This window comes from Belonocnema kinseyi, chromosome 2 (assembly GCF_010883055.1).
Source record: "Belonocnema kinseyi isolate 2016_QV_RU_SX_M_011 chromosome 2, B_treatae_v1, whole genome shotgun sequence".
Lineage (NCBI taxonomy): Eukaryota > Metazoa > Arthropoda > Insecta > Hymenoptera > Cynipidae > Belonocnema > Belonocnema kinseyi.
This window is the reverse complement of record NC_046658.1, coordinates 23,196,905-23,212,205: the sequence shown is the minus strand read 5'-3', so window position 1 is coordinate 23,212,205 and position 15,301 is coordinate 23,196,905. Positions and strand designations below refer to the sequence as shown.

At 34.8% G+C, this 15,301-nt stretch overlaps 1 protein-coding gene across 3 annotated transcripts in view; it reads right to left on the bottom strand.

The window, feature by feature from the left end:
• Positions 1–15,301, bottom strand: part of LOC117166855 (regulator of nonsense transcripts 3A) — a 418,318-nt gene that overhangs the window by 328,933 nt on the left and 74,084 nt on the right. For all 3 annotated transcript variants that reach the window (XM_033351221.1, XM_033351220.1, XM_033351222.1), the window contains exon 2: positions 7,028–7,442. In XM_033351221.1, the coding sequence (XP_033207112.1) occupies positions 7,028–7,442 (415 nt within the window). The remainder of the gene's footprint in view (positions 1–7,027; positions 7,443–15,301) is intronic.

Below are 15,301 nucleotides of genomic sequence, written 5' to 3'. Positions count from 1 at the left end.
CCGCACAAAAACCCAGACAGTAACACCCATTTCAGATAAGATGTAAATAATGTGACTATGTCGTTACAAATGTGAAAATCTTGACAATGTCACTTCTCTGTGACTAGTTAAAAAAAAAAACTTTGTCCTTACTTTTAGCGTTAACCACAAACAACGCCGTGGACGTAGTAAGTTCTGTTTCCTTTGGGGTGATTTCTTGTCGTGAGTTCCCCTTGCCTCTCACCATTACTGCCAGTGTTACAATCAGCCACGGATTAACTGTTCGAAGTGATTTTCATTGGCTTGAAAATACAAATGTAGACGCATTTCAAAACCGTAAACAGTTTTCAGTAAAGTTTCTCGAGAGATGGCTGCGCAAGCTGCCCGAATCCTTTCTTCAGATCTTCTCTTGCTGTGGGTCACTCAGCAAGAATTACGTCTTTAGTATAACCCCATAAGAAGAAATCAGGTGATGTAAGAACTTGTAAGCAGGGAGGCCATTCGAATGGACCTCCTCGTCCAATCCATCTCTCATTGAAATTTAAATTCAAAAACTCACGTACGATGAGTGTAAAATGTGGCGGAGCACCATCTTGTTAAAGCCACATTCTTTATCTTGTTTCTTAGTCAACGTTCTCCAATAGTCCAGGTAAATGGATCATTAACAACTCTAAGTAAGTGTGTCTGTCAACGTTTCCGTCAAAAAAGTAGGGTCCAATTAAGTAGCCATTTACTATTCCACACCACACCATAACACTCCATCGATTTTGATGATCCATCGGTCTGTACCAGTGAGGATTTTCGTTCCAACAATAATGACAGTTATCGCTAATGACAGTCCGTCGCTATAGAATTTACTTTCATATGAGAAAAGTAGATATCGAAAGAAACTAGAATCAATCTGTACAGTTTGCAAAGTCTATCGACAAAAATTAATGCACGCAAAAGTATGATGGAAACTTAAAGCTTGCGTTAGAGTAATGTGGTAAGCATGATAGTTCAGAGCTCTTAAAATTGTTGATACATAGTCACAGTCTTTACATCTTATCCGAAATGATTCTTACTGCCTGGGTGTATTGGGGGGCTGTAATGATAATAATCCACAGCTTGAAGTCTACAAAAAAAATTCATCCGGACACAGAGTTCAATCTAAAAAAAATCGTATTGACCGTCAAGTGAGCTTGAAAATTGACCTGAAAGTCATGATGGTCAAGGCGATGTACACCTCAACATTTCATCGACTTTTGTGAAGCATCTAGAACGTTTGGTTATCCCGAAAAACCAAGACAATTAAGAAAAATGGCATCTAGTAGTTTCTCAGAAATTTGACCTCAATTTGACAGTGAAAATTGTCGTCAAGTTCAAAAGTGATGGTACAGTCAAATATCGTTCTCGGTCCTGGTCAACCTTTGTCCGAAACATTTCTTCATAGATAAGGAAGACTCACAAAATCTTCCCTCTCCACTTACAATTACATTCCCACGGAGAGATATAGGTCATAGACGTGGCTCACTGCCGGGGTATTCAAGAGACGCCGAGATGAAGTGGTGAGTGGTGAGAGGTGTTTCACGGGATCTCGAACTCTCGAGCGAAAGCCCGATTTTTCGGGTAATTAACAACTCAATAATTACCAATAATAATGCTCGGAAATTTTTGTCTACGCTTTTATCAAAAAGAGCAACTCAGAATCTGTCGAACTGTGTAAAAACCTCAATTTCAATTTTTTTAGAGTAAGCCCCCTTTATTCGGTGCACACACATACACACACACACAGAAATCAATTTATTAATTCGAAAAATAATGCGATTATATTAAATAAAATCTGGGATAGTTTAGGAAAAATTAACAAATTAAATAACGTTTCGCCAAAAATTTACTAAGGTATGCTTGAGCTTAACGAAAGCCAGCAATCCCAACTAGGAAAGCTTTTATAAAATAGTATAAAGCTTTATATAGGAAAGGAACATAGAGCCACAACTTAAAAAAGCACAAAATTGACGTATAGAGTCATGATACTATTAAACAGCGATATCACTAAGTAAGCCCAAAAATGCAAGAAATAATTTATCAGGCAATAGATAAATTATTAAAATAGGAAATAATAGAAACCAATGTTTTGATTGGTCAAAACCTATAGTTATGATAAAAAACCAGGTAAAGATTATAGATCTTACCTAAACTTCAGAAAAGTTCATATTATGCCATAAAGACTTGCACCCACTACCCTTGATCACAGAAATTCCTGACAAACATTATGGTAGACAAAACATGCGAGAAAAATGTAACGATCACGCAATACCTTAAACCTAGAAATATTGTATAATTACAGTGTATTACAGGTAATGCAAGTTGGTACACAACATTTAGTCCATACTTTGCCAAGATAATAGAAACAATTACCAGACTATTGAAAAAGATAAAACATGGGATTGGGAATTAGAGCAGGATAAGGCTTTTCAAAAAATTAAAGACCTGTTAACATCAGCACCAGTTTTGACCTTCCCGAGTTTGAATCATTCCTTCCAGCTCGAAACTGACGCAAGTAATACGGTACTAGGAGACGTACTTACTCAAATCATAGACGGGGTAAATTATTTAATTGCAAACGCGAGTAGAAGCCTTCAACTGTATAGAATCTCGGCTCTCGGCACTCGGCATCTGGAAATTATACCTAGCGATGGTTTGGGCCATTTAAAATTTATCCCACATCTAGAATGCTATAGTTCTGAAGTAATAACGAAGCACTTAGCTTTAAAGTAGCTCGATAACTGAAAAAACCTCACAAACTGATTAGGCAGATGGTTATTACAGCTACTAAAATACGACTATATAGTCGTAGACCGTAAATGTAGTTCGAATATTTGCCCTAATGCGATCCCGAGATTAGGAGTATCAACAAAAAATACAGCTTTTGCGTTAGCTTTGTATTGGTGAAACCACGAAAGCTGACGTCAAAGAGAAAACAGATTATTCATAGCTAAACAACTAAGAGCTCATGTGTTACGAGAAAACCAGGACGAAATCCAGGCGGGACCTTTAGACTCAGAGAAAACTGACGCAAAAATATCAGAACATTACTTCTGGCTAGGGGTATTGGTATTCGTACATGATTAGTTACCTAAAAAACCGCCAGATCTCTTAAAGTGTGAAATAAAGTAACTAAAGATAGGATTGATTCGGGAAAAGGTTATAGAGAACCATGGACCATGGCAGCAGCTGATATGGGCCCACTACAGAGTTCAAAAAATAAATTAGTACATCTTATTAGTGTTCGTCGACCCAATTTAAATTTCCGAAGCATGTGATTCTGATTTAGGAACATTTTGGATTGTCCACATGGATTACGTCACCGCATTTGTGAATAAAACCTTGCGAGAACTATCAGAAAAATTCGGGATAAGACATATGAAAACGCTAAAATACTACCCACAAGCAAACCCGATCTAACAATACAATAGGACAATTAAACAAATAACTAAAACCTATATAGAAAATTATTACTATATCTAGGCCGACTATGAAGACGATTAGCAGTTCGTGATAAATACTAGCAAAAACGAGTCAACATTATTCACTCCAGCGTTTTTAATTGTAGGTCACGAATTTGACACTTCAATTCCTCAGAAAAAAAAATATGGAAAACGACGGTGAAATAGAGTTCAAAAACTTATATAAATGGATTGATACACTGAGCCCGTAACAAATTATAAAAGAGAAAGTTCAGAAAAATGTAGACCAGGCAAATAATAGACAAGCTAACAGGTGTGATTTAACAAGAAGACAGGTAGAATTCAAAACAGAAAATAGGGTTTTAAAGAGTGTAACTAAAGTATAAAACAAAGCGGCTAATAACGCAGTTGAGCTCTACGCCCAAAATGAAGGTTCATTTATTATCAAAAAAGGTATGTCCAGCCACGTATGATTTAAAAAACCCGTAAGAAGAAAGAATTAGCGAATCAAATATAAAGGATTTTGAATTATAAAACGTAAATACAAATATTGGCACGTAGGCGTATAAAATACTAATGAGCTTAAGTTAAAATAGTTAGACTTGATCAAGGGTTAAATGACATTAAAGACACAAATTAACTCGAAAAGAACTCTAAACAAAACTCTAAATTCAACTACTGTAAAATAACTAATAAATTACTTTAAGGATAATGCAACATTGACTCCTAAAACAAAATAGAAGTAACATTCTCATTTAAGATGAATGAAAGTGAAAAAATGATAAGAATTATATAAACAAACTTAAGCTCACTTTTGTTAATGAACCAGTTTACACAGTATGAATTGGATTTTCAACACTAATAATGTATAAATAAATTGAAAAAAACAGCAACTGAACTGAAACAGAATAGACTCAAAGTAAAATCGACCCTAAGAATAAGATATTTCAAGGCAAATGACTCCACGGAAGCGTTTTCTGTTTTCTTTCCATAAATGTTTCAGCGTGAAGATAACCATGGAGGAAGATCAAAAGTGAAGAAACAACGAGAGCACAGCAATTATTACATTTAAAACTAAGGAACACTCAGAAGGATTCCACTGTCAGTTTTCCAAAAAATCAATACCCTACCCAATCTACGTAATACATGGCTCGTTTTATAACATTAGACTTTGCAGATTTTTAAAGAATTGTGCAACTCTAGACCCTAACAAGCAAAGTTACTTACAGGAGGACTGGGATATAATAAACAAAAAGAAATAAAGAACCTACTAAAATTAGAAATTAAGGAACACGAAATAATTTAAAGGCACGGCAGCTTTATTTTAGAGAAGAAGGGATTGAATGGGCAATTATAACAGAGTTGTTACTTAGCAGTTCAGGCTCAGTAAGGCCCCGCACTAAAGGGTTGCCGGGTCGTATTCGAAATGGGCCGGAATCTTCCAAGGGGTCCTGAAGTCCCGAGCGGTGGCACGTCCCGTCATCAGCCTTTGTTTGCTCGCTCGCCTGAGCACTGGTCTCGCCCATTTTCCATAATATGTGCTTTGTCAATACGCTCGCTTTTTGTACTTGTCGGCCAAGCTATCGATCTCCACCTACGAAGCTGCTGCTCAGTCATCTCCAGGCGGAAAATCCGGAAACCAAGCAATGTCCCTCGTCAGAACACTGCTTCAACATTGCACCGTCATCTTGACGACCAGCCTTCTGCCATGGCCTGCCGATATTGGTCTATATACATGGTAATAAACTCCACTTATTATTACCCCATTTTCTTTCATGTAATCACCCTTTTATCTCGGTGTAAAGTTGCCCTTTTTTCTCCTTGGTAGGCATCCCTGCCTTACGGTCCAATACAGGAACGCCATGATAGGGCTTCGCTTTGTGGCTTAATAACAAACAACTCGATTTTTGTAAATAGGAACAATATTTTCTATTATGCAAGATCAAATAAAAAAGTATCAATTAGTGTAGAAAAGTAAATATAGAACATTATTGTATTAAATTATAAAATCTAATAATAGAATTAAGTTATATCTCAAATTCAACAATTACGTTTTGGACATACAAACAACCAGCTTAAAGAGCTATGATAAATCAAATATGCATCGAAACAAAAATTAAACTTCGAAGATTAGTTAGGTTAGTTTCAATACTTTAAAACTAATATGTTTTCAAACAGCTGCACAGTGGTCAAAATCGGAAAAAGATAGCCAAAGTATAAAATGTTTATAAAATGGGCCAAATTTTGTTACTTACGGGTTTTTGGGGTCATTTATTACGAATCTGTTGTCAAACGGTAACCGGTAATGTACCGTTAATGTGAAGTTAAAACAGAGATAACGCACTTTTTTGGTTATGCGCTTACTGTGCTTTGTTCGCGCACAGCCGATCTACTTAAGGTAATTATAACGCCTTCTGGTGTTCGCGCGAGTTACTAGTTGTTGTTTGAGAGATAAGACGCTAAAATAATGTATCCAAGTTTTGAGTTTTCAACGAATTAATCCAAAAATAAATCCCGAGTCTTTATTTAAACATCACAGTTTGTGTTCTAGCACGAATAACTGTAACTCGGGAAAATCATTCGCAGCCTTAGCTTAGGGTGGGAATTAATTCCATAAAATTAGAGTGAACGTATTGATAGAAACGCACATAAAACAAAACGTTTATTCGTTATTAAAATCCAACATAACTGTAGTTTGGGTGATCATGCTGGTGCCTCAGATTCATCTGCCCTACTCCATTAAACTGCTTGTTTAACTGCGTGTGTTTGCAATAACGAGGCGCAGATGAGCTTTACTGAAAACTTACGAAAATCCAACACTGAAAACAAATGAACGCTTATATTTTCGTTTGTAGGAATTACGTTGCTTACGATGCCAGGTTATTGTGATCGTTTAAGATCATATGAAGATGTAGAAGAATTATTTAATGAAACTCATCCTGATCATGCTCCAGTTTCAAAATCAACAATCCGAAAATAAATCACACGATTTTTGAAAATCCGAACAGTCACGGACCGGCCGCGTAGTGGAAGCCCTAAATCCGTAACAATAGAGCGATAATGAGATGTAATGGAATACGTAGAAGATCCTTATTGTAATGTTTGAAATATCGCACAGATGTTTGGCTGGCAAATAATCCGTTCACCGAATGCTACAGAGAAATAAATGGCATCCTTTTAAAGTCATTTTTCCTCAAGAGTTAAAGGAAGATGATTCTGAAAACTAATACATTATTTGTCATAAGACCCAACCCAAAGCTCCTACAAAAAATTAGAAAGACCCTATCTGAATGCCCTATCTGAATGCCCCGTGAATCCCAAAAAAAAATTGGAACCAAGTTTGGACTAGCCTATTAAAAAGCATGCTGTATACTTTACAACTTTTGTCTGGGACTCATGTTGTGCAAACGGCTAATTTTAGAACTAAAAATTGGCTGATAAAACATGTAAATCATGCTTGTGTTATACAAACATAATGATATATCATTGTTTTTTTCATACTCTATAATTATTTTTGTGTACCTGGCGTATTGGACTGTTTGCTAGATAATTATTTTATAATTATAACCATAAAAAATGTATAATATGGAAGTACTAACCATCAGTAGGTTGATATGAATATTCCGTTTTGGGTTGATTATTTCCAGTTTCATTCTCCTGAGTTTTTAGACTCTCCACGAAACTAATATAGTACAGATCAGTCTCTATAGTGCCACATTTAAGATCCTTTTTTTTGCCCATTCTTTTCTTTGGCAGCCTTTGGAACGGGGCAAATTCTACAACTGCAGGGTATTCGGTACCTTTGGCATCAACAAATACGTAGTTGTCGAACTTCTCGCGGAATATAAATATATCCTGTTGATTAACGAAATTTATATAAGCCCGCGAAAATCCATTTTGCCCTAGAGACATGTCCGCTTTAACCAAGTACAAATGGTCATAGTCCGGTAGTGGAGAAATCTGTTCCATAAATTGCTCTTGAGTCATCGATGGTGGCAGACGACGTATTATTACCTGTGTAATATGAAATATTATTATTATATTATTATAATTATGTATGATATGCATATTATGAAAAAATAACGTTTGTAACATGCACGTAGTTTTTTAGTTTCTTCACATGTATAGCCCATGCAAAATCGCCAATGTCCACAAAAATAGTATGTTATATAGCCAGGGAAAAAAGGCGGTGATTTCTGAGGAGTGTAAGGTTTCCTGATTGGGCGCAGCAAAACACGACATTCCACCTTTTCAAGAGGCAACGAAAGTCGGTCTTTCGATGAACGTATTATGAGAATTGCTTTTCCGTGTGGGTAACTGGGTATAAATGATATGATGTTACCTACTAAGGTGAAGGGAAGAACAAAAATGTTGAAAGACATAATGAGGGATAGGGTGCTCAAAAGCTGCTATCTGCCAATAGCAACAAAAAGATTTTTTGACAAATAATGCATTCATACTACAGCAGTACCACACTGAATATTTGAACTATTTGCGTACTTTCAAGTAATGAACGAAGATATGGACTTGAACTTGCGATGCGATGGATTTGTCTTTTGTTCTGCAAGGAAGGTATTCAACTGCATTTAAGATTCAATGTCGACTTACGAATATCAGTGGAATTGGTCAGCAATGTGCGCTGGCGCATGTGTGTGCCCGTCCAAATAAAAAGGCAGAAGATTTTTGCTTTTATTTTTGGAGTTATTAGCGTTTTTGTGAGCTAGTATCAAAATAGCCATTTGGTTTTTCATGTGAGGATAATGCATTCAAATATGCTTATCTTTTGACACTATTCTCGTATTCCGTGAACTTGCCTCGTCCTTCAACCTAGAGGATTCGTTCTGGGCCTTAAATGTCAGGAATTTATCTGGCTCTATGTTCCTTTACGTAACTCCATATGGCTAACCTGTCCCCTTTTAATTTGGACATTCAAATATTTGCTCTTAGCTTGATCCCGGCGTCGATAGATTTCAGAAGACCTACCCATGTGCTGAGGAAATTAATATTTTCATTCAAAATATTCATTTGCTCCATACAAAGGTAGATTTTCATAAATAAAATAAAATTCTAGTCGAATGAAAAAAACCCTTAAATAATTAAACACACTACAAAATTCGAGGTTCTAATTTGTTTATAGCAATAACATTCTTCATGAAATGACAATCTACTTAATTATCAATAGCAAGCCAAACAAAGCACTTCAAAAAATTATCAGAAAATGTCAAAAATTGCTCGAACTGCTAATTTGTTAATGCAAAATTTATATAACAATAATATATATAATGTATGAATCATCGCAGAATAGATCTTCTTTAGGTGGTTATGATATAATAAAAAATATATATAGTGACAAATCTTCCTTTTGGATGCCTAAGGTGCCACACAATTTTGAAAAATTACTTTTTTATTCAATTTCATACTTTATAATACCACGCGTCGATCATCGCTAATATTTTAAACGAACAATTAAGCATTAATTCAGAAATACCTCATACTTGAAAGGTAAATTCCACGGTCCCAAAGATCTAACACTTTTTTCAAAATCATAAGGTCCTGAGCCACATGGGAAAAAAGGTCGTATCCCATTAAAAAAAAAAGTACGACTTAAACCACATAATGCCATCAAGTATGTATAAAAAGAGACTGTTTGTTTTTATTTAAAATATTTTCACTGATAACACCGGCACACAAAAAAAAAGAAAGTGTTCGGTTCCAGAGACAAGACCTATCATTCCCTATGTATTTTAACGTACTGAATCGAAATCCGGGGACAAAATTAAGTTTCATAACGTCGTTTTGTTTTTAGCTCTTAAAAAACCACCCTTGAAAATAGAAGATTTACATAAAATGCGTGAAGAACTTAGTGTTTAGGCAATTGGAATAGGAAAAGAGACTGAATGGGTCCACAATACCTTATAGTTTTTTCAGCGAATTCTTCAGTATTTTACGGTTTTAAGATTGATTCTCGGTGGTATTGTGGACCCATTCAGTCTCTTTTCCGACTCCAATTGCCTAGACACTGAGTTTTCCACGCATTTTATGTGAATTTTCCATTTCCAAGGGTATTCTCTGGCCATTAAAAAAAAGTATCTAATAAAAACAATTTCTGGCTTCAGATTCGGATTCAGCATGTTAAAATACGATCAATTGCCAAACTGGTTTTTCTTTAAACAGTTCCAAAAGTTACTTTCGAGGGGACGGATAATTCCCTTTGTATTTTATAGCAAAATGTCTAACAGAAAAAAGAAAGAAAACAAAATTTTGAACAAATTTTGTTAAGACAATAATCCGCGAACTTCTATTGGTTCCGAGTTATGATATATTGAAAAATCCCTATTCTTTGGATTTTCAGCGAAAGTCACTAAGTTTAAAAAAACACTGTGTATCTTCGCATATAACTACTGCACGGAAAAGTGTTCCACAGATGAGTGAAACTAGACTCATTTTTCTGTAATTACAAAAAAAAGGGTGAAATAGAGTCTAGAAAAATCTGAGTGTATCTAAAAAAAGTCTTTTAGACCTATTATTTTAAGAATTGTAAGGTTTCAAAAATTTCATTTTTTTTTTGCATTTTTGACTAAAATTGAAGGAGTTGTGTTTTTGAAAAATGCTTTATTTCCTGTGGATCCCACCTCAAAGTTCCTAGAGAACAAATGAAAGTGGAGCCATTTTGGCGTAAGATAAACAAAAAAAAGTATCCCAGCCCAAATAGGTCACGCGATACAACCTTGAGCGTACCGTAAAGTAGAACTCCGGTCATATTTCAAAATTTTTGTGACAAGTAAGTATATATGATTCATTTATCATGTATAACACGTCTTTTGACATTGACATTTGGCCATTTTTATCATTATTGTGACAAAAAAGTCATCGCAATTGATTAAAAATATGTAATATGCTTTTTATCCATAAGCCAATATTTTTTAGTAATAATTGTTTATAACAAAATATTGCTATAACCACTGTTGAGTACTATTTTTTTTTAATAATGATTTATTATGAAATCTTGTCATAATCACTTTTGAATACTTTTGTAGCACGAAAGCTTTATAATTAATTAAAAATGTGATATATATTTTTTATCAAGAAACAAATAGTTTTTTGTAATTTTTTGTAACAATACCTGTTAATGAATATTTTTTTGCATTTAATTCCGTACTTACATCCAAGGCGCTTGTAATTCACAGTGATTTCTGTAAATTGTACATAATTTGCTGTGACCATTTTTGGCATTAAAAATACGTATTCTTGATGCGAAAAAATGGTCACGGCTCATTATGTACAATTTACAGAAATCACTGAGAATTACAAGTGTGTTGGAGGTAAGTATAAAATTGAATAACAAAAAAGTATTTATTAGGAAAAATTATTATAAACCATTATTAAAAAAACGATTTGTTTATAGATAAAAATATATATCACATATTAAATCAATGATAAGTACTTTTTTGCCACAAAAATAGTAAAAAGTACTCAACAGTGGTTATAGCAACATTTTGTTATAAACAATTATTAATAAAAATATTTGCTTACGAATAAAAAAGATATTAAACATTTTTAATCAATTAAAATGACTTTTCGCCACAAAAATGCTAAAAAATGGCCAAAAAGTAATCATAAGTAGTGATAGCAAGCTTTTGTTATAAACAATTATTTATTTATCAATGTCAAAAAAGACTATTATACATCATAAATGAATCAAATACACTTATTTGTGACAAAAATTTCGAAATATGAACGTTTTTGCATGAAGAGTGCACTTTCCAAGGTCATATCTCGTGACCTATTTGGGCTAGGACACTTTTTTTTATCTTGCGCCAAATTGGCTCCACTCTCATTTATTCTCTAGGAACTTTGTGGTGGGATCCACAGGAAATGAGTTATTTTCCAAAAACACAACTTCTTCGATTTTAATCAAAAATGAAAAAAATGAAATTTTTGAAACCTTACAATTCCCAAAATAATAGGTCTAAAAGACTTTTTTTTTAGATATACGCAGATTTTTGTATACTCTAGTTCACCCTCTGGCACATTCAACGTAAACTAAATTTGACAGGATTTATTTGGAAAAAGCTAAAGTCCACTTTTTTGCCCGTAAAAACAGGCAGCAAATTAAGTCTAGTTTCACTCACCTGCGGAACACTTTTCCGTCCAGTAATTATGTGCAAAGATACACATTTTTGTTTAACTTAGTGATTTTTCGCTTAAAATAAAAAATGGGGATTTTTCAATATATCATAACTCGGAACCAATAGAAGTTAGCGGATTATTTTTCAAACAAAATTTGTTCGGAATTTTGTTTTCTTTCTTTTTTCTGTTGGACATTTTGCTCTAAGATGCAATGGGAATTATCCGTCCACACAAAATTAACTTTTTGAACTATTTTCAACAAAAAAAACACGGTTTGGCAATTGATCTGTTCTAGTAGGATTTTTTCTGGAATTTAACTCATTTCTTCGACGTAATGCATGGACTACTGGCAGATGACACTGGCAGGAGATCAAAAAGCAGAATGTATGCGAATAAAAAAGATTGCAGAATTGCCAATTTAAATACAGGTTTGTCAGAACATTCATGAAAATTTAATCATCGTTTCGATTTCGATAAGATACCAATTTTCGATATGCAAAACAATACTTTTTAAACACGAATAATTGAATTAATATTTATCAGTAAATATATCAAAATTTCCATAAATTTAAGAACTAAAATAATGAGCATAAATTAAATTTACTAATGCATTATAAATTAAATTCGCATTTCTATTATTAATTCTAATAATATTTTACTTGCAAGCTTTGTCAGCTCTAAAATTATTATTCTTAATGTCAGTTTATCGTATATCGTCCGTCTGTAAACTTCATACCAGTTATGACATGACACTTTTATAAATTATTAAAGCCTTTACATAATCTTCGAGGCTTACATTGAAAAAATACTATTACTTTAATTATTTTCAATGTTTTTTTGACTCAGGTGTGATAACTATTTTATTTTTGTAAAACACGTATTTTGTTGACGAAGCAACAATTATGTGACTTTAAAACTCCTTCCTTTTGAATTATAATTTGTTTTATCGACTCCTGAAAAAACCCGCATTGCTGGTCAAAACGTCAAAGATAAGAATTTCTTTAAGAAAATGAAATAAAAAATAATTTCCACGGAAATTTGTATCTACAAAAATTATAATTTTATTGAAATATATTTTTTCGTAAAGCCAGTGGGTTTGTTAGAAACGGTAACAAATTATATAAATAATTTTATTAGCTTATGTTGGTGGCTTCCCAAGTTGCCCAGCTTCCGATAAATATTTTTGAAGAAAAACTGGTTTATATGTTATGGGCGTCAGCATCCACTAACCACGTTGTTATCTTGCTGTTGTCACTAATTATTAAAATCTCTGAATGTCAATAACCTGTGTTTTTAGTGAAGATTTTTTCTTTAAAAGAAATAAATCATTTGATATCCGGTCAACCAGATTATTATAAAATTATTATATTATTACAAAAAAAACAATTCAGCAGTAGTGGGCTGCTTAAAAAAATATTGTCTGTCATGTTACAAAAGAAAATAATTGGGCACCAAACGATTTATTCTTTTATCTTGCCCATCTAGAGAGAGAGAGAGAGAAGAGGGTCGTAATTATTGGTGTGGAATAATGCGGATTAAGAATTTAGAAAAAGAGAGAAATGACAAGGAAGAATTTTGGACTTTGACATTCCTGCTACATCACGCCACAACCCATCACGCCAGCCTCTGACCGTTTCTTCGATGGGATTTTTACAGGATATTGACCCATAAAAGAATTGAACAGAATTCCTGATTGCATTTAAGAGATATTTCAAGAATAAGAATCTTGTATAGTTTACGACATTTTATATTGGTAAGGTCTTTTTCCATCATATTTCAGCCCTTAGGATAGACCATATACAAAGCACATGAGTTTGTTGACCTTTTTCGGTGGTCGATGCATGCTTATAAATTTGTTGGAGCTATAAAAAAAAAGGAGGAACGAAGAAGGCGGTAAAGGAGTTTCGAATATCACCTTCCATAGCGACGGGTGGTTAAATTAACGATTACAAATAGGACGAAACATAAACGAGCTTGCTGCCTACTGGTCTCTCGCTTATCTCTTTCTCTCTCAATCTTATCATTTTGCTGGTAGTGCTAGGTCTTTCTAGCCTTCACTTATAATTCCATCGTTTGCCTTTTCGAGCCATCTGCAAGTGTCCTTCGCGGGCAGGTAAAATTTCTGCATCGATATGTCGATGGCCGATGTGTCAAAATAAATATAAAATTGTTCAACGCAGAATGTTAACCCACTTTGGTTTCTAACAAACCACAGTCGAATATTTAATGATCATCCCCGAAAATACGAGCAGCTCAAGAAAAAAGAGCGAGAGGGGATTTTGATTAATTTGCGTATAATTTCATTCACATTTCGGAAATTTTGATTTTCTTACAAGATTCATTTGCTTTTAAGATATAACTTTTTATATAACTTTAAATTTGTATCAGGCAAAAAGTGGTAACTAATTACAATCAGTAGAGATTTACACTGATAACTCGCTGCTTTCAGCTTACAGAGTAATACATTTAAATATTTAAAGCTATTCTGAATTTGGCAAATAACAGGTTCAACCATTCAATTGTTTAGCTATCTTTTACAGATGTTTGAATAAGGTACGATCTAAAGCCAGAAGCAGCTTGTGAGTCATGTATGTAATAATTCATTATTTAAGAAAAATTATTAGTAAGAAACATGAAATATAAACATGCCATTAAAATGCATACAAAAGTGGTTTTATGTTTTCACCACTTCTCTTGGGATTTTTTAATCAATCATAAGTAAAGGGTTGACTGGAGACTCTAAAGAGAAATGAAGTGAACCATACAAACGGGCGCGACTACGACAACATGTTAGCTCGAGAATTGAGCAATCCTTGATGAGCTGTGAGGAGGCAGCTTGCGGATCTTCGCCCTCCTATGAAAACGGCAATCTCGTCGGTGGGTTTTTCTAATTTTAAAAATCTTTCAAAGCTCCGTCCTAATCTGATGACCGCCGTCTTGTCTGCGAATTTTCTCCATAATATTTAACTATCATATAATAACTTTTTTAGAATAAATAAATAGGCAGTCGCGGAAAACTGTCCAGGGGTGGTCCCGAAGGAATTAACCCCCAAGCGGAGGTGTGAAAACCGTGCCGAAAGCTGAATGGCACCTGGGTGAGGTGTCTAGAACGGTGACTCTGGGATACCGGGCGACCTCTCAGAGTACGCAGCCTTATCCTTGCATGCGGGGCTCTACAAGGATGGAGGAACCCCTTTCCCTAGCTTCTCGTGGGAACAACAATGACAACAACAAACATAGTTGTAGTAAGTGCAGTTCAAAACAACAGAACGCGCAGGGCTCCCGACAATGGGTCGGCCAACATGGCACGGCTGCATGCTCTGTGGTGCGAGAAACACACGGAGCTATCGCACTTTTCGCAGCAACGTCTGCGAAACCATGCTGAACTACTCCGTAAAAGGGGCTATGTAAGCGGAACGCCTACTCTACCACAGCTAGAACAAGCCGGCAACAAAGAAAGAGAGGCGACACTAAGACCAACCACGGGCAGGCATCCAATAAATGAAGAGCGATGCTTTACGACCCGGAGAAACATCAACACCAAGGTTTCTCTCAAGCCCAAAGATCTGGCTGAAATAGATGACGAGCTTCGTGGACATTCTTCCGGTGAATCCGACCTCTGGGCTATCAATTATTGTGTCTATAATGCAGCGAGAGCTTTGGCCGATGCGAACCGTAAAACAAAACCAATGGCTGATCATAAGACCAAAAGACGAATGCATCAACTTGCCATAAAGATAGGC